This window comes from Molossus molossus, unplaced genomic scaffold (assembly GCF_014108415.1).
Source record: "Molossus molossus isolate mMolMol1 unplaced genomic scaffold, mMolMol1.p scaffold_m16_p_9, whole genome shotgun sequence".
NCBI classification, from domain to species: Eukaryota; Metazoa; Chordata; class Mammalia; order Chiroptera; family Molossidae; genus Molossus; species Molossus molossus.
The window spans coordinates 97,043,104-97,068,099 of NW_023425403.1; the positions used below are offsets into that span (position 1 = coordinate 97,043,104).

The following is a 24,996-nucleotide window of genomic DNA, read 5'->3' on the forward strand; positions in this document are numbered from 1 at the left end:
AAAGTACCATAGTAAATCATTTTAGATTTTCTAAAGCTCTCAGTATGTAAAATAAGAAATTTGTTCTGAAATTGACTATATATGCATAGTTTCTGAATAAGATTAGTGGAAGCATACACCATTATATGCAAAGGCGGGGATGGGGGCTTAGGTAAATAGAGAGGGAAAAAAATTCTGATTGATTTTTTTTCTGACTTTTATTTTATTTTTTTTTACTTTTTTTTTTTTATCTTCACCCGAGGACATTCTTCCATTTTTTGTTCAGATAGAGTGGGGGAGAGAGAGAAAGAGAGAGAGAAACATCGATGTGAAGGGACACATCGAGTGGCTGCCACCCGCACGACCAACCAGGGCTGGGGACAAACTGCAACCGAAGTACGCGCCCTTAGCGGGAACCGAACCCGGGTCTCTCTGTACCGCAGGCCGACGCTCCAACCGCTGAGCCAAACCGGCCAGGGCTTTTTCTGACTTTTAAATGGTATGAAGCAGTCTGATCTGTGGTCTTGCTCTTTCATCAAACTTGTCAGGACATCTCATTGAAAGAGATGGGCAAGGTTTGTAATCCAAAACGTTGAAGTTGACCACTGATTCCGGTCACTTCCCTGACTTTGAAGCTAGAGGAGAGGCAGACCTGGGCAGAATGGTGAGGGCTTGGATATGGCAAGCAAGAAATCTCCTTGAGATGAACATTAATAGGAACCTCATGAAGACATAGGATCCTAAGTAATAACTTGCCCACCCGCTTCCCCATACACACATTCATACACTTTTAAGTGGATTTCTCTAATGCTCTCTTTATCTGAATGTCACTGAGAATACAGAGAAGCCTCGAGTTGCATTTTCATCATTTATTAAGCTGTGTGCAAGAAAAGACTGCTGTGGCTCCTGCACCTGGCAGAGCTGCTCAGTAAGTAAATACTTGTTGAAGACACGAAACTGTTAATAAAGAGGAGTTTCCCTGAGAACATTTTTATAATTTTCCTAACGACTGAACACAGTCTTTCAGAAGAAGGACCCTCTAATTGTTTCCATACTTTACCTATGGTGTTCTACTACAGGGAGTAAAGTGGGATTGCTTGCATATTAAAACGTGGCCTGTGGACCAGTAGTATCAGGATCACCTGAGAACTTATAAAAATGCTAATATTGGGTTTCAGCACTGATTTTCTGAATCAGAATTTGCATTTTAAAAAGATCTGTAGATGATCTGAATACATCTTATAGTTTGAAGATTGTTTTGTGGCAATTTACACGTTTGCATGAACACATGTAAAGCCTCATGCATATATAGTGTTGATTTGTAAATACATAGATAAATACATTCTAGTCGATTAAACATTTACTGCACACTTACTGTATACAGACCATCAAGCTAGGTGCCAGGATGGCAGATGAACAAGGCACAGATGGTCAAGATGATTTCTGTAATCTTTTATTGTTGGATAGTTCCACTACCATGGAGAGGTAAAAGAACAAAAGGTTATGTTCTTCATAGTTGGTCAGAAATTCACTTTTATGGTCCTAGGAATTATATGCATTCAGATAACATAGTCACTGATCTCTGAGCAAGAAATTGAGTTTTGTTTAACTTGAGAAAGGTGGAATCTTATTGTTTAAGGGAATATGCAACATTTCAGGTTAATTAGAAAACCTGAAGTAGTTTTGAATTTCCAACAGGTTGTTTTGCAGTCCTTTCTTTGTTGTTAATCCTCACCCAAGGATATTTTTTCCATTGATTTTTTTTTTTAGAGAGAGTGGAAGGGGGAGGAAGGGGTGGCTGGAGAGAAAAACATCGATGTGAGGGATACACATCAACTGGCTGCCTCCCACATGACCCTGACCTGGGCCAGGGATTGAACCTGCAACGCAGGTACATGCCCTTGACTGAGAATCAAACTCGCGACCCTTTTGCGCATGGGCCAATGATCTTAACTGCTGAGTCACACCGGCCAGGGCTACAATCATTTCTTTTGAAAGGTGTTTTGTTAAGAGGTCAATATTATCCTTAAACAACAGTTATGTGGTATTAGAAAATAAGTGAAAAGGGGCAGTGTATCTGGAGGCTATAATGTGGACGGATACCACAGGTAGACATGACCATATTTTGTGTTTATAGTGGTATACAAAAGTAGCATGTCAAATTTCGAAGAAAACAAAATATCTTGTACATATAATAATGGCTTAGTTGTTTATTTTGTCCATTAAAATACCCTTTAAATATAATATTTGTCATGTTCTGGGTAGGATACTAATGTTGTGTAACATTGAGAAGAGTCTGGAGCTCAGTGGAGGAAAGAAGAGGGAAGGCATTAGACGAGAAAGAATGACTACTAAAGGCTAAGTTTGGTGGCAGGGAGTGAGCCTACAAGGCAATGTGTGGTGAGGCTGAGTGAACTTGAAGGAGTGTAAGACAAAAGAAAGATGAGTAAACACATTCTGATCACAAGCACAATTGCTGTTTTGGGGGTGCCCTCATGCCTTATCTTTTCTGAGGAACTCCCATGTGCCCTGTAGGAGGGAGCCAGAAGAAACCTGACTTGCCTGGTTAAGGCTGTTTGCCCTTGAGCCGGTCTAATTTCCCAGGATGTTAGAATTTGAAGTAGGAAATGCTAGTCTCAGCCCTGGCTGGTCCCTTAAGCTGGGAACATGTAAATCCTGTGAGGCATTTGTGTACTCAGAGAAACAGAGAGAAAGCTGATCTGCTTAAAAGAAAGTGTGAACAAGGGCGGAAGGACCACTTGGCTCCAGAGGGAGAGAATCCTGAGCAAGTGATGCAGAAGGTTTTCCTCATCATCCTCCTAGCTCCCAGAAACCTGGCTTTGCTTCTTCCTTTGAGTTCAGGAAGATACTCCCTCTCATACTGAATATGCCCATTTGTGCTTAAGTTCTCTCCGATGGGTTTCTGTTCCTTGCAACTGCGAGAAGGTCACTCCACCTAGCCCTGATTAGAATTACTATACCTCTTCCTCATTGTTCAGTTTCTCTGGGCTCTGAGAAAGGACTCAGCCATGTCCCTATTGGTATCACTGTGGTGTTAAGCTGAAAATAGTCTGGGGAAAGCAAGGGCAAGTAAAGAACAGCAGAAATATTTATCCTATTTTCTTTAATTTTTTTGGGTAGTTCATTCAGCAGATATTAAATGTTTCTTCTGTCCTGAATACCATGGATATGCTAGTTAAACATGGCAGATGATTTCTGTCTTCATAGTGTATATCGTCTGGTGGGGAAGGCAGACCTAAAATAAGTACCACTGCCCTGGCCGGTTTGGCTCAGCAGTAGAGCATCGGCCCGCAGACCACAGAGTCCCGGGTTCGGTACCGCTATGGGCACATACCTCAGTTGCAGTTTGTCCCTGGCCCCGGTTGGGGTTGTGTGGGTGCTAACCAGTCGATGTGTCTCTCTCACATTGATATTTCTCTCTCTGTCTTTCTCCCTCCGGCTCTGTCTGAAGATAAATGCAAAAATGTCCTTGGGTGAGGATAGAAACAAACAAACAAACAAACAAACAAACAAATAAATAAATAAATAAATAAATAAATAAAAAAAATAAGTACCACCTATGATGCATGGTGAGTGTTGTAACATGGGAAGTAAGCATAATGGAAACAAAGGTGCCTAGAGAATTTGGGTGGCTGATGACTTGTTTTATAGTTTCCTGTAAGCTGATTTTTATGGATGGGAGAGAAGTAAAAGCATTTCCTTATCAAATGTTCTTTCAAAAAATAATATCCTCCTGACATATCTCATGTAGTACCTACTTATTGCCCATGACAAGATCAAGTTACTCCACTCAACTGGGACCTGCCTGGGCTTGGATACCAGTGAGGGGCCTTTGTGATGGTACAGAGTTGAGGTTTCAATGGTGTCCATTATTGGTGTGATTATTTGTTTCAGGCTTCTAATAGATACCATTTTGACCACCACATTTGTATCACACTACAAAGGGAAACACACACACACACACACACACACGCACACACACACACACTCACGAAAAGTACAGGCATTTCTATTTTCAAGGATGAGATATTTTAGATTTACTTTACCAAGTAGGTCAGACAAAGGGATGGATGAAGGAGAGATCTCAAGCAGGAGTCAGGGTGGCACGTGTTTGAGATATTTCTTACTCTCTTCAAGTATTGAGTATCATGTCTGGGCCTTTGTTGCCAGCTTTCCCCCCTTGGGCACAGGAATAGATGAAACAACTTGGCTGTCAGTGATGGAGTGAATAGGAAATGAAGAGGGGCAAAGCCTCAGCTCTGAGGGAATGTTGAACAATTGGAAAACTTTTGTGGCTTCTGTTGCTGCCAGGGCTGGCAGGTGGAATTTACTTTGACTCGAAGGGTTTATGAATTTGCCCTCAAAGCAAAATAGAAGGTAGTTTTTCAAAGATAATTACAGAAAAAAATTACACCTAACAGAGTCATAAAATAACGTCTTTTGTCATATTTCTAGCTCTCTGCCATGGCCTGGTGGGATGATATTGTCCAGTCTGTAGTTGTGGTTGGGCCGCTCAGTTTTCACACAAGTCTGGTCACTTTACCATTTGCTCAGTTAACTCTTTTTGTCTCTCTTTTTTAAAAATTAAATTTATTGGGGTGACATTGGTTAATAAGATCATAAAGGTTTTAAGCGTACATTTTTATGATACATGATCTGTATATTGCATTTTGTACCCACTACCACAATCAGTTTATTTTCTGTCACCATATTTTTGGCCCCCTTTACCCTCTGTTACTCCCTACCCCCTTTCCTCTAGTAACCACCATACTGTTGTCTGTTTGTGTTTGTTAACTTTTAAAGTATAGGAGGAACTCTAGTCCTCACTGAAAAACATAATTTTGAACTATTTGCTTCCCAGTTTTTATTCAAAGCCTGGTTGAAAGGCTAGTTATGGTGGCAGCATGAAGGCATGCAGTTGGATTGGTCATCTGTATTCTGATTTCCCCACTTCATGTTAGGTTAGCCTTTGCAGAAATGCCTTTGTTCATTGTGTCCTCATCTCAGACTAATGTATACATTATGGCAGTTTTGAAGTAATTGTCTACCATAATCCTCAGCGTTTTTTTGATGAGAAGCACTAAGCAGTAATATTTTTCAGGTAAGAGGGTGAAAAATCCTTACTTTCTCTAAGGTGGAACTTCCCTACAGCATATTGGGATGGTCCAAATGGCTCACTGGCTCTGACAACTGATCCCTTTAGCAGGGTAGGGGTGATCCAGTCATCTAGGCCCTAGTATTTTCTTTCTTTTACTCCAGTGACATGCATATCTAATTTTCTGTACGTATCATGAGACAGAAAAGGTTTGAAGGAACAGCTTTACAGATGTGGTACATGGTTCTGAAGGATAATGTTAAATATTCAACCTGTTATGTTTCCCAACAGGTCTTTATTCTAATTTCTTTCTGTTCATATTCATTTCCTTATCACGACCTTTTGCTTATTGCTACTCTTTGGTTTTATTGTATCTTTTTTTTAAAGCCATTTCAAATTCTTTGTGAAATGAGGTAGGGAATGCATTAAATAAATAATCTTAGTTAAGACGAATAGAGAGATGAAGTTTGAACATAGTCTTACTGATACATTAAATTCACCGAAAAATAGGAGTTGATTAAGGTTAGAGTACAGTAGTCCTCCCTTTTCTGTGGTTTCACATTCCATGGTTTCAGTCAGCGTGGTCAGACATGGTCTGAAAATATCAAATGGAAAATCCAGAAATAAACAGTTCATGAAACTTAAATTGCACATCATCCTGGGAGGTGTGATGAAATCTCTCCCTGTCCTGCTCGGGTCGTGAATCATCCCTTGTACAGCTTCTCCATGCTGTATACTCTCCATGCCTGTTAGTCACTTAGTAGTCTTCTTGGTGATCAGATTGACTGTCAAAGTATTGCAGTACTTGTGTTGAAGTAACCTTTATTTTACTTAGTAATAAACCCAAAGTGCAAGAGTAATGGTACTGGGCCCAGCCAGAGTGGCTCAAGTGGTTGAGTATAGTCCTGTGTACCCAAAGTTTGCTGGATAGATTCCCAGTCAGGGCACATAACTGGGTTGTGGTTTTGGTCACAGGTCTGGGTGCATGTGGAAGGTAACTGATCAGTGTTTCTCTCTCTCCCTCTCTCCCTTCCTCTCTTTCTAAAATCAATAAAAATACATTAAAAAATATTTTTTTAAAGAGTGATGGTGCTGGCAATTCACATAAACCAAAGAGAAGCCGTAAAGTGTTTCCTTTAAGTGAAAAGATATGTGTGTATAGGAAAAGATATGTGTATATATAGGGTTTCATATTCTCCGAAGTTTCAGGCATTCATTGGGTTCTTGGAATTATTCCCTGCAGATAAGGGGGGTACTACTGTATTCAAAATATCTCGTAGGTTAGAACCTGTGCCTGGGAGGGAAACTGGTATTTGATTTTCATTTTTGTTACCACTTTGCTGAGTCAGTTTTGGGGAAGTCCTTTACATTTTCTCTGTTCTGAAGCCTAACAGATAAACTGTCCATTTTCTGGTTATGAGATATAGCAAATAAGTATTTGTAAAGTCTTTTCAGGTTATTGATATTAGTAGTATATATTTTGCTGATCCTAACCCAGAGAGATTAGAAAAGATTTGCTAGTTTTTGAGGTTTTGAATGCATTGGTTTCCTCTTCCCATTTGTTGGCACTATAGTCCTAGAAAAGTGATTTTCAACTGATGTGCTGCAAGAATTTTTTTAAAAATATTTTTTATTGATTTTTAGAGAGAGAGAAGAAGGGAGAGGGAGAGAGAAACATTGATGTGAGAGCAGAACATCAATCAGCTGCCTCCTGCACACCCTCACTAGGGATGAAGTCTGCAATCCAGGCATGTGCTATGATGGGGAATCAAACTGGTGACCTCTAGGTGCTCAGACTGATGCCCAGTCAGCTGAGCCACACCAGCCAGGACCATAAGAATTTTTTAAAACATGCAGTAGCTGACTATTTACTCTAGGACACTGACCCTCTTTTTCCTTAGATTGTCAAATAAAAAAATGATAGCAGCCAACACGACGTTAGCCATCAGTGTGTGAATGAATCAAAATTATACCTTTTTTTTGGTTGGTCAGATCAGCAAAAAACATATTTTTGGTGTGCTGCAGAATTTTAGTAATTACTTTGTGTGCCATAAGATGAAAAAGGTTGAAAATTGCTGCCCTAGAGCAACAGTAAACTTGCAGTTGAGGATTTAGAATATTAAAATGGTTAATATCTTCATATCCTTTTTATCTGGGATGGAAATGAGTTATTCTGTATGTAAATTGCAAATGCTAATTTTCCCATTGGGGAGATCAAAGGACAACTTTCAGTGTTTTAGGACTGTGAAGATGGTTCCTGTGTTATCCCACATCTTCCTTTGAATTTATTGAGTTTGGGGGAAAATTCATGTGGTTAGATCAGTGAAGGTATTGAAAATAATGGATTTGGCAGTTCTGATTTTATAAGTTAGTGTTTGTTTTGGTCACTTTTAGACAATATCTTTAATTCAATTGAGGGAGTTTCTTGGCAGATGGGGGAATATGGGAAATGCTCATCCTATTGTTTAATTTATACCTTATTTTATTATTATTTTTAATCCTCACCTGAGGATATTTTCCCACTGATTTTCAGATAGAGTGGGAGGGAGGGAGAGAAAGAAAGAGAGAAACATCAACTGGTTGCCTCCTGTATGACCCCAACCAGGGCTGGGGATTGAACTGCAACCGAGGTATGTGCCTTTGACTGGAATCTAACCCGCAGCTCTTTGGTCCTCAGGCTGATGCTCCAACCACTGAGCCAAACCAGCCAGGGCTATACCTTATTTTAAATAACTTCTTAGTTGGTGGTTGTTAAGTATATTGTTTCTTTGTTGGTTTCTTTTTGGTATAGGTTATATTATGGAATCATGTATAAAAACGATGTATTGTTTATAGTATTTACATTTTTGGAAATAATGTTACCTCATCTTTTAATTTTATGTTTACTAAGGTGCCCAAGGAACTTTTGATTTTTAATGGAAATGAAGGAAAATACCGATAATTTAAACTGAAGATAACATATTAATTAATCTGAGTAATTATACCATTTATTTAGCATACTCTTGTTTTGATTTTCATCTGACAGTAATTTAACATTTGCTGAAGTTAGGTCACTTTACTATAACTTAAAACTTGTCAGGGAGAAAAAACAACTATTGATAATTCACTGCAATTTTGCTGATGTCACTCGCTAAATTAAGAGAAAACAAATGGTTTTTGTTTGAATGCATAAAATATTTGATTCAAATTTAAAAAATGCTTTTAAACACTAGGCCATTAAAGTCCCAAATATAAGTGTTCTTAATAAAAGAAAACATGGGTTGAATATTGTAAACATAATAAATATTATCTTGTGATGAACAGAGCTGAATGAAATAATATCAGTAAATTAAATCTTTGCTTTGAGTAGTGGGGTGCTCCTTGAGGGCTCTGTATCCAGGGCCCTTTTAACTTAGAAAACTTGACATTTAACTTCACCAGGATGCCTTTAATAACTGAAGTTTTATTCATGGAAGTACAGTTGTTTATTTAGTTTTAAAGTTCCCACTAGAACATCCCATGAAGATTGTTTCCTGCCAAATAAATACCTTTAGCATTGCAAAGCAGTCATTGTGATTGAAATCCGTGCCTCACCCTTCAGTGAAACTGTCTGTTGATTTGAGCAAAGTTCAGCTGATCAGCAAAGGACAAAAAATAAGTCATAAAATGAAAGAATTATAGGTATAAATAATATAAATTAGGAAACTTTCTCCCAAGTAGAAGTATTTTGAGAATCTTCCTCTTAACTACATTTTTTTTTTTTAAGTTCTTAAGACCACTTGGTGGGTAGAAGTATTAGAAATACAAGTGGCCAGTTTCTCTCTCATCCATTTAATTGTTGTTAAGGTTGATGTTGATCTCTTGAGTTCTCTTTGTCTAGGGCTCACATCTCTTGAGCTTTTCAAATTACATGGTCATTAATATAATTGCCCAGGCTGGAGTTTCTTCTCATTTTATTTTTTCCTAACCTTTAAACTGAATACGTGCCCGAAACTACAAAGATTTAATTTTTTAAAAACACTCAGTATTGCCCTGGCCGGTTTGGCTCAGCGGTTAGAGCGTCGGCCTGCGGTCCTGAGAGACCCAGGTTCGGTTCCCGCTAAGGGCACGTACCTCGGCTGCAGTTTGTCCCCGGCCCTGGTCGGTTGTGCGGGTGGCAGCCACTCGATGTGTCCCTTTCACATCGATGTTTCTCTCTCTCTCTCTGTTCCTCTCTCTCCCTCCCACTCTACCTGAACAAAAAATGGAAAAATGTCCTCGGGTGAGGATAAAAAAAAAAAAAAAAAAAAAAAAAAAAAAAAAAAAAAAAAAAAAAAAAACACTCAGTATTATGAAAGTGTTTAATTTTAAAGATAAGAGTTTGGCAGGCCATCAGGGTCTAAAGGAAGAGAATATTGTTCCCCATTGCACATAGATCTACACAAATTTCTTTTCTATTTTATTTTTACCCTTCACTATCTTCTTAAAATTTTTTCCAGAAATACTTCGCTGATTGTCATCAGTCTGAAACAGAGAGGGGAGATGGCAAATCTTAATCAGATAGCATGGAAAATGAGTTTGTGTACTATTTTATCAAGACATTGTGGTCGGTTTTTTCCTCAATTTTAGTCAAAATGGGGAGAAAATAGGAAGCTAGGAGAAAAAAAAAAGATATGACATCAACAAGGCTTATTGGCAAGGCTTTGAATTTCAGTTATTGGGGGCGGTGTGGGAGCAGTCTCAGGCAAACCACATACAGCATGTACCAACTGTAAACCAAAGCCAACCAGGTGTTCCATCACCAAAAAGGATATATTCAGTGAAAAGAAAAGATTGCAGTCTAGTACATGTGGCTGCGGTGAGCCATGTGCACACAGTGCAAGAAAGCCCCTTTTTAACTGGAGGGAAGAAGAAGTTAAGGGGGGAGGGGGACCTTTAGAACTAGAGCTTCCTATTGTAAACATGGATTTCTTTCTGTGGGACTTTTCTACCAACATAGCCCTCCAGTTCCTGTTCAGGTTATAGGCCCCATAAATTTTGACACATGTATGAGAGGCATTGACAAATAGGGGTCACCCCACAAAGAAAGGATAATCTTTCTCATGGGGAAACAGTTAAAAGTAGGAGAAATAAATATTATCTTCAAGTTTGTATCATGCTGTATTTATTTCAGCTAAAGTTCAGGGACACAGATTTGATAGTCATAGAGGAGAGCTGTGCTGTAATTTTATAGTTTTGGCTAGCCACTTTTCTCAGCCTCTGGAGAATGCAAAATTAAGGTAAGAGAAGAGAATAGTCTCCTAGCCTGTTCATCTCTGTTGAACTTTCAGCCATCAGAGAGACCATTATATTTATTGACTTATGATTATTAGTTTTATAGCACTGAAAGCTAAAATATTACTTGTGAAACATCACATTTTTGCAACCTAGCTACAGATATTGTGCTTACACCATATTTTGTTTGTTTCCTTCGTTGTTCTCCCTGCCAAAGGATTCCCTTTACCGTTTGGCTATAATTAACATTACTGTGTATTATTATCCTTCTTCAGAAGGATAATCCTGCCACTTTGATATTTTCTTGCATAGATGGATAGGAGCCATTTTGTAAGGGTTATAGCACTAGTCTTTCAGAGGTTGCTTTTTTGATCATTTGTGGTGAGTTGAAGTTAGAAGGATCTCCGTTTCAATCTCTTTACTCCCCACAACCCTCAAAAGGACAGACATTTACTATAACAACAAAAAGGCATAAATGTTTTTTTCAATCAGTCCCTGCCTCCTTGGCCCTACAGGGGATATGGGCAATTAATAGGAGTATCACAGTTGGGAAATGGTTTGAGGAGTGTCATAAGGCTCATGCACAAAAAATCTTTCTCTCTACACACACACACACACACACACACACACACACACACACACACAGAGGTTTGCTTGATGCTTTACCATAATGCCTCTTTGAAGGGGAGTTTACCCCTTTGGGACAATACCTGGGAGGTACTGCCCTCTAGCTCTGGCATTCCTTGTCTATAACCATCTTGTGTTCAAGCATATGGGTTCTAGAACAACAGAATTTCTATTAAAATTTCTTTTGTTTACAGTCCTTTATAGGAAAGCTCTTTTCCTTTTGAATTCTGGTGGTATTTCTTACTATCAATATAAAGTGAGCCTGGCCAGTGTGGCTCAGTGGATTGAGTATTGTTCCATGGACTGAGAGGTCCAGGTTTGATTCTTGATCAGGGCACATGCCTGGGTTTCAGGCTTGATCCCCAGTAGGGAGCATGCAAGAGGCAGCCCATGGACATTTCTCTCTCACATTGATGTTTCTCTCTCTCTCTCTCTCTCCCTTCTTCTCTCTCTGAAAAATCAATTTTAAAAAACATATTAAAAAATATATGTATATATAAAAAGTGATTTGAACCAAGGAGGTGACATTGGGAACAAGTCTTATAGTTCTCATGTGTAGTTGGTGTCACAATCTATAAATTCCTTAATGACAGCTGTAGTACCTTATATATCATTGTATCACATGCCTGGAACATAGTAAGCATTCTAAATTTGACAGAAAAACAAATAATTTCATGAATAGGGGAAAAACAATGAATAAAGAAGTAGCAATGTAGATTTAAGGGTAGCATGTGCAATATTATAAAAATGTCTTTTAAATCATATTCAAAGATCGGTGGATTTTCTATTTTATAACTAGATATGAACTTTGGAGGGAATTAGACAGAAGATACTTTTACATAGTCAGGCAAAGAGCGAAGTGGTAAGATTATTCTTGAGCAGTCCATAGTCTTTTGGGCTGCAATCAGATTTTGTTTTATATTTTCATGCTTGTATATTAAAAAAATTATAACAGGAATAGCAAAATACTAAATAAAGACAATGTTATAGAAGTAATCTTGTCACTTGAACACAACTATGTTTAGCTTTTCCATTTTTATTTTTATGTGTGTATGTAGTTTATGTATATATGTAGTTTATGTAGTTGTAATCACAGTGTTTTTTGTTTGTTTTCAGCTAACGTGATAATTTCCCATGAAATCATTGGATTTTAATTTTACCCATGTTATGGGATTTGAGACCTGGCATCTTAGCATCTGTGTAGAAATTTTGCCAACATCGTTTATAGGCCAAGGGCAGATAAGACTTTCTTAGGGTGGTGCATAAAATATCATTTGATTACTTTTTTTCAGCAGTGTTCTTTTAGGAATCTAGTTTAATTTTGTGGCTAAGCTGAAAGATATTCTGCTGTTCTAGTAGAAAGAAGTTGGGGGTGGGGTATTTTTGTATGTTTCTATTTTCTAAATGTATCATGATTGAAAATCAGAAAAAAAGTGATTACGCAGTTTAGAAGATTTTTTTTGTTATTGTGCAGGGCCCTTTTATAGAGAATGAAAAAAAATACTACTAATTGATGTGTTTATGAAATGGCTCTATTAGTAGAACTTGAAGTTCTTTTATAGTTTAAAGATAATCTAAGTTGGATTGAAAATAGGACTGTGTTTGAGTTATGTCTTTGAAACTTCTCCAGCTTTTTCTTCCTGTGTAACCTTGGGTAAGATATCTAATCATAACTGTGAAAAGTAGGAATAAAATTATCTGAAGCTGGTTATGATTATGATGATGACTAGTTCATGATCTAAGGGCTACTGTGAAATTGGAGAAGGGGAGCCAGAATTTTAAAAAATTGGCAGGACTTTTTAGAATAACTATTTCAGTAAAGGACAAATTGTTTTAAAAAAAAAAAAGCCTCTATTCTTACAAGCAAGCATAGGTAGAGAAGGCAGGCATCTGGAAGCGGACTGTTTAGCAAGCACTTCTTGGCCACACGTGGCTTCCAAACATGCTTAGGTTACATAGGCTGAGGTCAGTCCTGCAGAACCAGGAGACCCTGTCTAGGACCTGATTTCTTTCCCGTAGAACCTGGTCTTATGTCAAGTTGGTTCTCTTAGATTGAGACAAATCCTCAGTCTTTTTCAGGTAGCAGCTTCCAGCATATCCCTTGAATGCCGAGAATAAAACACTTCTGTTAGTCTTCATACTCCATATCAACTATGATTCAAAAAACAGATTTCTGTACCAGTAGGGGGGAAAATCAGATCTTTCTTTTGTTTTCCTACTTCAGAAAAGATAGGTTATTTCTATTAAGGTTGGGGTTTGAATGGAAGAGATAAGTTCATGACAAAAGGATTATATAGCACAAAATATTAATTTAGTCAAGCAAACTTAGACTTGATACTGACAGAACAGCTGAGACCAAGCCCCTTGGAACTTGTCCAGTTTGGGAATGTCTTATTTGTTATATTGATTAAAAGGATAACTGAAAAAAAACTACGGTTGGCTGTAAATTTATTGTTTTTATTTTTGGTGAGTGGAATTAAATGAACTGTTATTCAGGAAATAGTGGCCCCAAAAAAATTACCACACACTTTTAACTAAGTCACTCCTGAATCAATGAGAATCATTGTTTTGTTAATTTCATCAACATGTTCATTTCTTTCAGCTCCATGTTCATGCATGTCTTTTAACCCGGAAACAAGAAGACTGTCCATAGGTCTAGACAATGGTACAATCTCAGTAAGTACACACAAATAAGATTTCCAGTTGAAATAATTCCCTTCCTATGGAGTATGTATATATGTATTGTGATGAGAATTATTTATTAGGTGTTGTTGTTTTTTTTTTCAAATTAACAAGTGAATTTTCCTGCTAAGCAAAGTAGAAATTGCAGTGTAGTAAATTATGGTGAGGGATAGGAAGAGCTGTCATCAGTCTCAACTTAATGCTGATAAGATTCAGCTTGACTACAGTGTGCACAGTGTCTAGAACAGGGGCAGTATGAGACCAGCTTGTGAACTACACGAATCTGTGTGTTAGTGGGAACAAGCTGTGATACTGTTGGCTTTGATCAGATGGTTAATCATGGTGTCATATGCTTTCTCACACACATGACGGAAAACAAGGGAAATGACTTCTTTTAGATTGCATATCTGCTCTTGTCTTTGATACTCTGTGTTCTTCTCCTTCGCCTCTTTCTTTTGTTCCTCGTTGTCCTCTTAACTCCCTGTAGCATGTGAATAGAATTTTGTAAATTTGTATGAATTTGTAAAGAAAACACAGATTCTGCATTTAGTCTGAAGAGTAGACCCAGGTAAATATTAGATCCTTCTATTATAGATCTTGAGGGAACTGAAGTTTAGAGATTGGGATCTCAGATTTTAGTACTTAATCTTCTTGTTACATATTTATTTTTAACTAATATATTAACTAGTGACAAACTAATCTGGTAAATTCTCCATTTTGGTAAATTTCCCAGGATGTACAATTCTTCTCATGTGAAGAATTGTAAAAGAGCTCTGAGCTTTGGAAAGATGCACGGAGAGAACAGCATGTTTAAGGTTTCAAATTCTCGTTGATCACTACAATAACAGTTTCTGTACTGGAAATACTTATACAGACTCTCAACTGTTTAACAGTTTACTCTTTGGACGTGAGAAATCTATTTAGAGACTGTACGTTCTCTATTCCCTGAGTATAGCAAATAAATTCTTTTTTTTTTTTTATCCTCACCCAAGGACATTTTTCCATTTTTTATTCAGATAGAGTGGGAGGGAGGGAGGGAGGGAGGGAGGGAGGGAGGGAGAGAGAGAGAGAGAGAGAGAGAGAGAGAGAGAGAGAGAGAAAGTTCGATGTGAAAGGGACACATCGAGTGGCTGCCACATGCACAACCCAACCAGGTCGGGGACAAACTGCAACCGAGATACGTGCCCTAAGCAGGAACCAAACCCAGGTGTCTCTGGACCGCAGGCTGATGCTCTAACTGCTGAGCCAAACCGGCCAGGGCATAGCAAATAAATTCTTAAAAGAAATACTAGTTAACTTATTTTAAAACAAAGGAAAGAGAAAATCAGAAAGTATATCCTTATTTCATTTTATTTTACTGAATAAAAAAGTGTTAAGAGGCAGTTAATCTTATGTAACTGCGTAGTGAATTAGGAAGAAGAGATAAATATAGACCATTCTTTCAAATGTGGCCACAAAAAGGAAGAAGAGAGATGGTGAGTACTGGAACAAGATATGATAGTGGACAAGCAGCAAGAGGGTCAAGAACAATTTGGAGTATTCAGCTCTGGGAAAGAGTGGAGTGACTTTCAAGATAGGAGGGAAAGATAGAGACAATTTTGAGATGTAGAGGAGGAATGGTCTTTTATTTTTCCCATGAAGTAGCACTGGGGTGAGGGTATATTTTCATGTCAAAAACTCACATTTTCTGATCTTATATCCCATAACCCCTTCTGCCACCTTGATCTACAAATTCTCAATTATCTCTCAAGACATTGTTCAAATATTACTTTTCACTTTTTTTTTTTTTTTAGACAGGTGGTTTCTGAACCGTACCATCCAAAATTACACACACAATACTGAGGAGGTTAGGTATATTGTATTGCTTATTTAACTTGTTTTGTAAAAAGTTTTGAAGTCTGTTTCTTCCATCAAATACAATATTGAATGTTGAGAACTTGGTCGGTCTTTTATTCATCTTCTCTCCCAGCAGATCTTAATGTGGTTTCTTGTCCAAATTAGGGACACAATGAATAATTTACTCAATAAGTTGTTAGCTAAAATACAAACACTATTATTATTTAATATAGCTGGTTGTAATAAGTGCCTGCTTAAATGCTGAGATAGTTTATTTTTATAATTCTATTGCTGTTCAGAATATTTTTCACAATGAAATTATCCTCTGTAGGGGAAGAAGTTATGCTAACAGTTTAATCTTGAGATTTCAGAAATGCCTTCTATCTTCATGTTGAAAGAAGCCAGTCAAATTGTACTAACTGCTGTTTATGCTTAAGCAGGACTTTAAAAATTTCTGTCATAATGTCTCATGTATTCTACCCTACCAACATATATTTAAATATCAAATGTGTGCAAAAGATTATGCTCAATTCTAACATGTGGCTCCTGGTCTCAAAGAACTTACCGTTCTTTCATTTGGGGAGAAATGAAGTTATAAAGTAAGTAACACAAAATAAAAATAACAGAAAAAGTAGCAATACATTAATGAGTGTGATATTGGCAAGGCTGAGGTCAAAAGAGAGTGGTCTGGTCTGGGTCAGCTCCATGGAGATTGCATGTGAGCTGAATTTAGAAGATGGGCTAGGATTTGATTAGCTAAAATTGGGAAGGGAAGGTATTTCTAGCAAAATGAATGGCATAGGGAAAAACAAACAAACATAGAGGTAAGAAAGGGAATTGTTTGGTGAGAAATCAACAGTTTGGGGAGAGGATTAATGGGGTATAAAGTATAAAAGATAGCTGGGGTTTAATTATAAAAAAACTTGACACAGTATGAATAGTTAGCATTATGTAAAGGAACTAGATTCCTAACAGGAACCATCTCCCCCCATCACTACTTGGGAAGACTTTCTAAGGTTTTCAGAGGGGATAATAGACTAGTAAGGAAATCTCAAAATATAGAAATTTAAAAATTTCCATCAAACTGATTTTCTCCAAACCTACTAAATAATAGCTGTAGAGATGTATATATGATCATCTTTATAAATATATTTTTTCTTCATCAAAACTGTGAGTGAGCCAAAATTATTTTTAAAATCTTGCCAAGATAAATGCATAGTCATTGAACAAGTCCCTAAAATGATAAAATCTCTGCTCTTTGAAGATTAATTTCATGTATGTGTTATGGGACGTTTGATTGGGACAAGAGGAAGAGATTGATCTATATAAAGGTTAACATTCAGAATAGTGATAATTGTATAAAAATAAATGATACCTTGTCAAATATTGGCATAATGGCATGGGTCTATATCTGGGGTCTCGGTTCTGTTCCATTCATCTATATGCCTGTTCTTGTGCCAGTACCTGGCTATTTTGATTACATTGACTTTGTAGTATAGTTTGATACTACATCATAGTATATCTATATACTATATCTATAGTATATCTGGTATTGCGATCCCTCCAACTTTGTTCTTCTTTCTCAAGATTGCTATGGCTATTTGAGGTCTTTTTTGGTCCCATATAAGTTTCTGGAATATTTGTTCTAAATCTGTGAAATATGCTTATGGTATTTCAGTAGGGATTGCATTGAATCTATAGATTGCTTTGGGTAGTATGGACATTTTAATGATGTTAATTCTTCCAATTCATGAAAATGGTACATGTTTCCACTTGTTTATATCTTCCTTTATTTCTTTTTTAATGTCCCATAGTTGTCTGAGTATAGGTTTTTTACCTCCTTGGTCAAGTTTATTCGTAGGTAGCTTATTTTTTTTTTGTTGTAGTGGCAAATGGGATTTTTCTTTTTAGTTTCTTTTTCAGAGAGTTTATTACTGGTGTATTAAAATGCCATTGATTTCTGGATATTAATTTTGTATCTTGCTACTTTGCCAAATTCATTTATCAAATACAGTAGTTTTTGGTGGAGTCTTTAGGATTTTCTTTGTACAATATCATGCCATTTGTGGATAATGACAGTTTTACTTCCTCCTTTACAATTTGGATGCCTTTTATTTTTTCTTCTTGTTTTAGTGCTGTGGCCAGGACTTCCAGTACTATGTTGAATAAGAGTGGTGAAAGCAGACAACCTGTCTTGTTCCTGTTTTTACATTAGTTTTTGCCCACTGAGTTTGATGTTGGCTGTAGGTTTTTCATATATGACCTTTATTATGTTGAGGTATGTTCCCTCTATTCTCACTTTGCTAGGAATTTTTATCATAAAAAGGAGGACAAACAATCCAATTAACAAATGGGCAAGGGACCTGAATAGACACTTCTCCAAAGAGGATATACAAACGGCCAAGAGACATATGAAAAATTTTCAACATCACTAATCATCAGAGAGATGAAAATTAAAACTATATCTGCCAGAATGGCTACCATCAATAAGTCAACAAACAACAAGTGCTGGCGAGGATGTGGAAAAAAGGGAACCCTAGTACACTGCTGGTGGGAATGCAGACTGGTACAAGCACTGTGGAATACAGTATGGAGATTCCTCAGAAAATTAAAAATGGAATTGCTGTTTGGTCCAGTAATTCCACTTCTAGGAATATATGCTAAGAATCCCGAAACACCAACTGAGAAAGAATATATGCACCTCCATGTTCATAGCAGTGTTATTTACAATAGCTAAGATCAGAAATCAGCCCAAATGCCCATCAGTAGATGAGTGAATTAAAAAGGGGTGGTACATTTACATAGTGGAATACTATACAGCTGCGAAAAAGAAGGATCTCTTACCCTTTGAGACAGCATGGATGGAACTGGAGATTATTAAGCAAAGCAAAATAAGCTTGTCAGAGAAAGACAAATATCACATGATCTCACTTATGTGTGGAATCTAATGAAAAAATAAACTAATGAACAAAATAGGTCCAGAGACATGGAAGTGTGGAACAGACTGATGGATCTCAGAGGGAAGGGGTGGGGGGTGGGAACTGGTTAACCAAAGAACTTACGTGTATATATGTATAGCTCAAGGACATAGACAATAGTGTGGTGAAGGCCTGGGGTGGGACGGCAGCTGGGTGGAGAGGAGTAAAAGGGGGGAAAATGGGGGACATCTGTAACATTCTCAACAATAAAAATAAATTTAAAAAATTTTAAATAGTACTTACTATGTGTGGGTCTGTTGTTGTTTTGGTAGTTCTTGTGGTTATTATATTCTTACAGTATATATTACTGTTAGTTCACATAGGTTATCAAAAGGAATGAAAAAATAAAGAGAACTAAACATTGGGCAGCTACTATGTACTGGGCATTTTGCTTTACATACATCGCCTTATTCCAGCTTTACAGTAATCCTCCCATGTAGCTAGTATTACTCACATTTCTCAGATAAGGACACTAAGGCCTAGAGAGTGCACAAGTCTTTTCCTGCTTACTTAGCCAGGAAGCAGCTCTCAGCAGAGCTAGGAACCGTCTCTGTGCCTTGAAGGTTGGCCATTTTCTCACCCCAGTCTAGACTGCTATCCTGGAGCCACTTCTGCATCTATAAAGAATTCCTGCTAAAGGCTTTCCATTCCCTGCCTATTACCTTATTTGTTTATGGATCTCTTTCACTAGACTGAATTGCCTGAAGGTAGAGACCATGTCTGCTTCTGTGATGCATCCTAACAGAATTCCTGGACCACTGTAGATGCTTTGTAAAATGTCTGTTGAATGAAGGAAAGAAGGCATTTCAGCTTATGTCATAGGGATGCTAAAACCAAAGTTGGGCACTTAGCTGGCAGGATAAATTGCTCTCAACAGTTGACACAATATGAGTGAATCCTGTGTTGAAGTGACTGGTTTGGGTGGTCATTTAAGAATTTTATATTCAGCCCTGGATGGTTTGGCTCAGCGGTTGGAACATCGGCCTGTGGTCCAGAGAGACTAGGGTTCGGTTCCTGCTGAGGGCATGTACCTCGGTTGCAGTTTGTCCCTGGCTCTGGTTGGGTCATGCAGGTGGCAGCCACTCGATGTGTCCTTTTCATGTCGATGTCTCTCTCTCTCTCTCTCTCTCTCTCTCTCTCTCTCTCTCTCTCTCTCACTCTCTCACCCTCCCACTCTATCTGAACAAAAATGGAAAAATGTCCTCAGGTGAGGATAAAAAAAAAAGAATTTTATATTCAACTTTGCTTCCTGAAATTTATAAACAAAGATATATTAAGCAAGCAACTAAGAAACTTAAGTAGAAATACAATGTGTTCTTGAGAGTTTGTGGGACCCTACAATATACTGCAAATAAGTCTTTCATTGCCTCTTTTTCAAGTAAGACTAGATATCTGATGAACTTTTGGGGTTATTGGAGGAATATGCCTTCTTCATCCTTTATTATTACTTGGAGATTTGTGTTTTGCAAATAAATTAACAACTTTACAATAGCATTACTTTGTGTTCATCTGTTTCACGAGTTGTATCCCTTAATTTTCTAAAATTGCCTCACATGATGGTATTCAGAATGGTGTATGTCTTGGCAGAACCTCATAGATGGACAATCTGTGTTATAGGTCACAGTCATCACTCAGGCAATGGGTTCTTGTAACAGGAAAGCAAAATGTGTCCCCCTTTCAGAAGACCTGTAACTTCGAGGGAGAGGAATGTAATTTCTATAAGAGAGGATGTTACTTTTCCAAACAAAAGGAGAAATTACGGCCGTGGCTGGTTTGGCTCAGCGGTTGGAGCGTTGGGCTGCGGACCAGAGTTCCAGGTTTGGTTCCCACTAGGGGCATGTACCAAAATAAAAAAAAAGGAGAAATACCTCTTTTAAAATGTTTATCTTTAACAAATAACCAGATATAATTTTTCTGGGAACAACAAAGAATTACAGTGTGAAACATGCATTCTAATGGTGAACCAAGCACAAGTCCAGAGAAACAAAGGAGAGGAACACCCTGTTATAGCACTTGGGTGGAACTGTTTTCAACAAAGAGTCCATTGGAGGAAACTGAAAGTTTGAAGTATAGTGGCTTTCCATTGGCTGAGTTACAGCAGTCTCCCATTGCCTGAGCTGTTACTGGGCAAGGAAGAATCTTTTCTTACTTCTGCTGAGGCAGTAAAGCAGTAGCACTTCTGCCAGAAATTCAAGGTGCATCTCTTCCTATTGTGGTCATTAGCATTGAGTAACATGTGTGAGAGTTCTCTCTCTTTTAGCCTCCCAATTCCATTTTAAATGAGGTTTCTGTTTATTAATTTTCACAAAAATAAAATTCTCAGCACACACTAGAAAGAAATCCAAGAATCATCATAGCTGTTACTATCACTTGAAACCAGGATCTTGAACTCTAAGTGTTTTGTTATATTCAGAAGCTACAAGGTATTGTAGTATTTGTAAAAATCCCTGTGTATTGCCATGGTAGCCCAATGAGTCATTATCAGTTGCAGCATATCTCAGTACCTGGTATGTTACTTTCCTGTGGCTTCTGGTGGCTTTAAAAAATATAATGTGGCCCTGGCTGGTTTGGCACAGCGGTTAGAACATCGGCCTGCGGTCCAGAGAGACCCAGGTTCAGTTTCCGCTAAGGGCACGTACCTCGGTTGCAGTTTGTCCCCGGCCCTGGTTGGGTCGTGCTGGGGGCAACCACTCGATGTGTCCCTTTCATGTTGATTTCTCTCTCTCTCTCTCTCTCTCTTTCTCTCTCTCTCTCTCTCTCTCTCTCTCTCTCCCTTCCACTCTATCTGAATAAAAAATGGAAAAATATCCTTGGGTGAGGATGAATGAATGAATGAATAAAATGTATTTTTAAAAAAACCAGAATGTGTTTTCTCACAGTTCTGGGGCTTATGTATAAGTCTAAAATCAAGGTACTGAAAAGGTCATGCTCCTTCTAGAGGCCCTAGGAGAGAATTCATCACCTTTCCCTAGCTGCAGGTGGTTGCTGGAAATTCTTGGCATTCCTTGTTTTGTAGGTATGTCACTCCAGTCCCTGCCTCCATCATCCCCCTCCTCTCTCTGTGTCTGTGTCTTCATGTGACCTTATAAAGATACCAGCCATTGGATTAAGGACTCACTCTAATCCAGTTGTGATCTCATTTTAACTAATTACATCTGTGAAGAAGACCTAAATTCCAAATAAGGTCACAGTCTGAGCTTCCAGGTGGATATAAATTTTGGGAGGACACTGTTCAGTTTAACACACCTGGTAATAGTGTATCTACACTATTTCCCTAATAGTGTTCTAACTATTGATTAGAAATAAATTTTGTGAATGTGTACTATGATGCCTTCAGGATGAGGTATCCAAAGATATTATAAGAGGGTGATTCAAAATCCCCTTGGGGGACATAAGAAAAGATTAGAATTAAAAGAAGCCTTAATCTCAATCTAATGCCACCCTCCCCTAGATTAGATAGATGATCTATTTGGTAGGTCACATATCAAGACAGTGGTGGCAGCTAGGACTTCCCTGAGCCTTGGATAGATTTTCCTATTATACCAGGCTGATTGCAAGGAATTGCCCTAGGATGGTCACGAATAAATTGGAAATTTGTGTTATTCCATACATCAAGCCATTGCTAAAATAATTTTTAAAAAAAAGAATTTGAGCATTTAACATAACGAGATGCTTTGGATGAGTTGTTTATTATTGTGGGTTATAATGAGCCTTCAGAAGGGAGTAAACCCAAATGGTGAGATCACATTCTAGAGTGATGAAAGGTTGAACCCTGAGAAAAAAGATGCCTACTAAGAAGGGCTCCTGGTGGCTAACTGGGCTAAAATTAAAAAACAAAACAACCAAACAGAGCCTAGCAACCATTTCTACACAGGAGCCTCTCCTGCAAACTGCACTTTAGGGAGAAGTCTGCATTGAACTACTGAACTGCCTACTCGCACTGTGTTCCTGCCATCTGAGCCAGCCCTTATAAAGGAGTTCCTGGGATCCTATTTCAGCCAATAGGACTGAGGCTTTCCCCACCCAATTGGAGCTGCACAGCACCAACCAACCAGAGTAGCTCTATTCAGACCAATCAGGACAGTGCCTTTTGGACCAATCAAATTGCGAGGATTTGGAATCCTAATTTACGTGATGACAGATCAATCAGGGACCAGGGGCACGGATTTCTGCCCATACAAGGCAGGTTTCCTCTGGCTTAGGGAGCGCATTTTCCCTTTCCATGAAAGACCCGGCTGGAAGTAGAGCTGCAACACCAGACATCTCACTGGAGCAGAACAGACCAGCACAGGAGCAAAGCAGCAGGCCCACACAGAGTGGAGCTGCCTAGCTGAAGAGGGTCCCCTGGCCCCAGGGCTGCTTCACAGCCTGTGTTCACAGCTGTGCTATACATTGAACTGTTTGCACTGAATAAAGTTTCCTTTTTCACTGCACCCCAAATTGGGGATTTCTGTTGGCATTGAATTGGCACCAAGGACCATCAGTTGACAGAAGTAACCTATGAATAAGGCCCTCTGATTAATGTACAGTTAATATGGCACCCAAATTAATGTACAGTTGGGCCACTCCTGCAGGAGAAAGAGTATTTTGAAAACCTTCCCTTCATTAGCTTAGAGATAGCAGTACTACATCTGACTTGTCAGTCATCAAGATGCATTCTAAGTTTTGTTCTTACAGAACTGGTGCTGGTTCTGGAATTTTCCTGCTTTCCAGGATTGCTAGTGTGATACCATACATGAATATAATATCCTAATCATGAGGTCAACACAGGGTTGATTTGAAGTAAGTTTCTGGAGGTCCTGTGTTCAGAGAAATGTGGACCTAGAATCTATATAGTGCCTCCTTCTTTAAAACTCTTACATAACTTCACTACTATTTATGCTGACTTGTGATTCATAATTCCCTGGTTTTTACCACAAAGGCCATCATTTCTTAAGCCATTTTATCATTTTATGGCACTGGAATTTCTAATGTGAGGAATTCTTTTTATAGACTCTACATTTATTCTCTTCTGACTTTGTGGTAATAAATTGCAATGAACTTAAATATAAATATATAAAATATCAATTTACATATATGAGGCCTTAGCAGCAAGAGTGCTAGGGTGCCAACATGCCAGTTGCTTGCTATTTATTTATATAGTATAATTCATTGAAGGTGGTTTTGTCATAGAAACCCTTGTTTTTATGAGAGTTAGTGTGCCTTCAGTATTTGTTTAGATCATAGACCTTTTTAGAACCTCTCAAGGAAAAGCTTATCTCCTATAGTTACATCACTGTACATGTGGCCCTGACATCTGTTGTTCAGTATCTGCATGTCATGTAAACACTTGGTCAAGTAGCAGTGAATTGCAGATGCCAAGAGCATTCCATGGCCCAGTATTATTTTGTGGTACCTCCATGCAACTATAAATTTTTGAAGGTCCTCTTGGTAAATCTTTTAGACCGATTCCATAGCATGAATACCATTAGGGGCACCCACATTGCCCTCGATTTTAAATTGGGTGCCAAGGAGATCCAGTAGAGTACACTGTAGATTGAAATCATTTAAACACTACCTACAGGAGTTATCTGCCACAGTGGATGTCCTTATAGGGGTGTTGTGTTACTGTTTTGGAAGGTGGTCATCTTATTTTGTCCATATCAAGTGGCATGTCCATGCTTCAGAAAGGTGTTGGCTAGGAATTGATAAGTATATTACTTTTTTTTTTAATTAGTTTATTTATTTTTCTCCTTTTTTTCCCCATTGACCCCTCCTCCCCAAAACCATCCTCAGCTTTGTTGTCCATGTCAATCTGTTATGCATACACGCATGTAAGTTCTGTGGTTTATCTCTTCCCTCCACCCCACCCCCTCTTCTGGGGGTTGTCAGTCTGTACCCCACTTCCATGTCTCTGGGTCTACCCTGTTCCTCATACTGTTATGTTCATTATATTCCACAAATAAGTGAGATCATGTGATATTTGTCTTTCTCTGATTGTCTTGTTTTGCTTAAGATAATACTCCATGTAAGAAAGATAAGAGATCTTTCTTTCTTACAGCTGCATAGTGCTCCATTGTGTATATGTACCACAGCTTTTTTATCCATTTGTCTACTGATGGACATTTGGGCTGTTTCCAGATCTTAGCTATTGTAAATAGTGCTGCTACAAACATGGGGGTACATATATTCTTTCTGATTGGTGTTTCAGGCTTCTTAGGGTATATTCCTAGAAGTGGAATCACTGGGTCAAATGGCAATTCAATTTTTACTTTTTTGAGGTAACACCATAGTGTTTTCCATAGTGGCTGCATCAGTCTGCATTCCCACCAGCAGTGTACTAGAGTCCCCTTTTCTCCACACCCTCACCAACACTTGTGGTTTGATGATTTGTTAATGGCGGCCATTCTGATATGTGTGAGGTGATACCTCATTGTTGTTTTACTTTGCATCTCTCTGATGATTAGTGATGTTGAGCATTTCTTCCTAGGTCTCTTAGCCATTTGTATGTCCTGTCTGGAGAGGTGTCTATTTAGCTCCTTTGCCCATTTTTTAATGGTATCCTTT

General features: G+C 38.2%; 1 protein-coding gene across 1 annotated transcript in view; it reads left to right on the top strand.

Annotated features, from left to right (window-relative positions):
- The window catches only part of WDFY2 (WD repeat and FYVE domain containing 2), a 214,249-nt gene that overhangs the window by 99,300 nt on the left and 89,953 nt on the right, over positions 1 to 24,996 (top strand). The window contains exon 3 of the mRNA XM_036250646.1: positions 13,557 to 13,630. Within this exon, the coding sequence (XP_036106539.1) occupies positions 13,557 to 13,630 (74 nt within the window). The remainder of the gene's footprint in view (positions 1 to 13,556; positions 13,631 to 24,996) is intronic.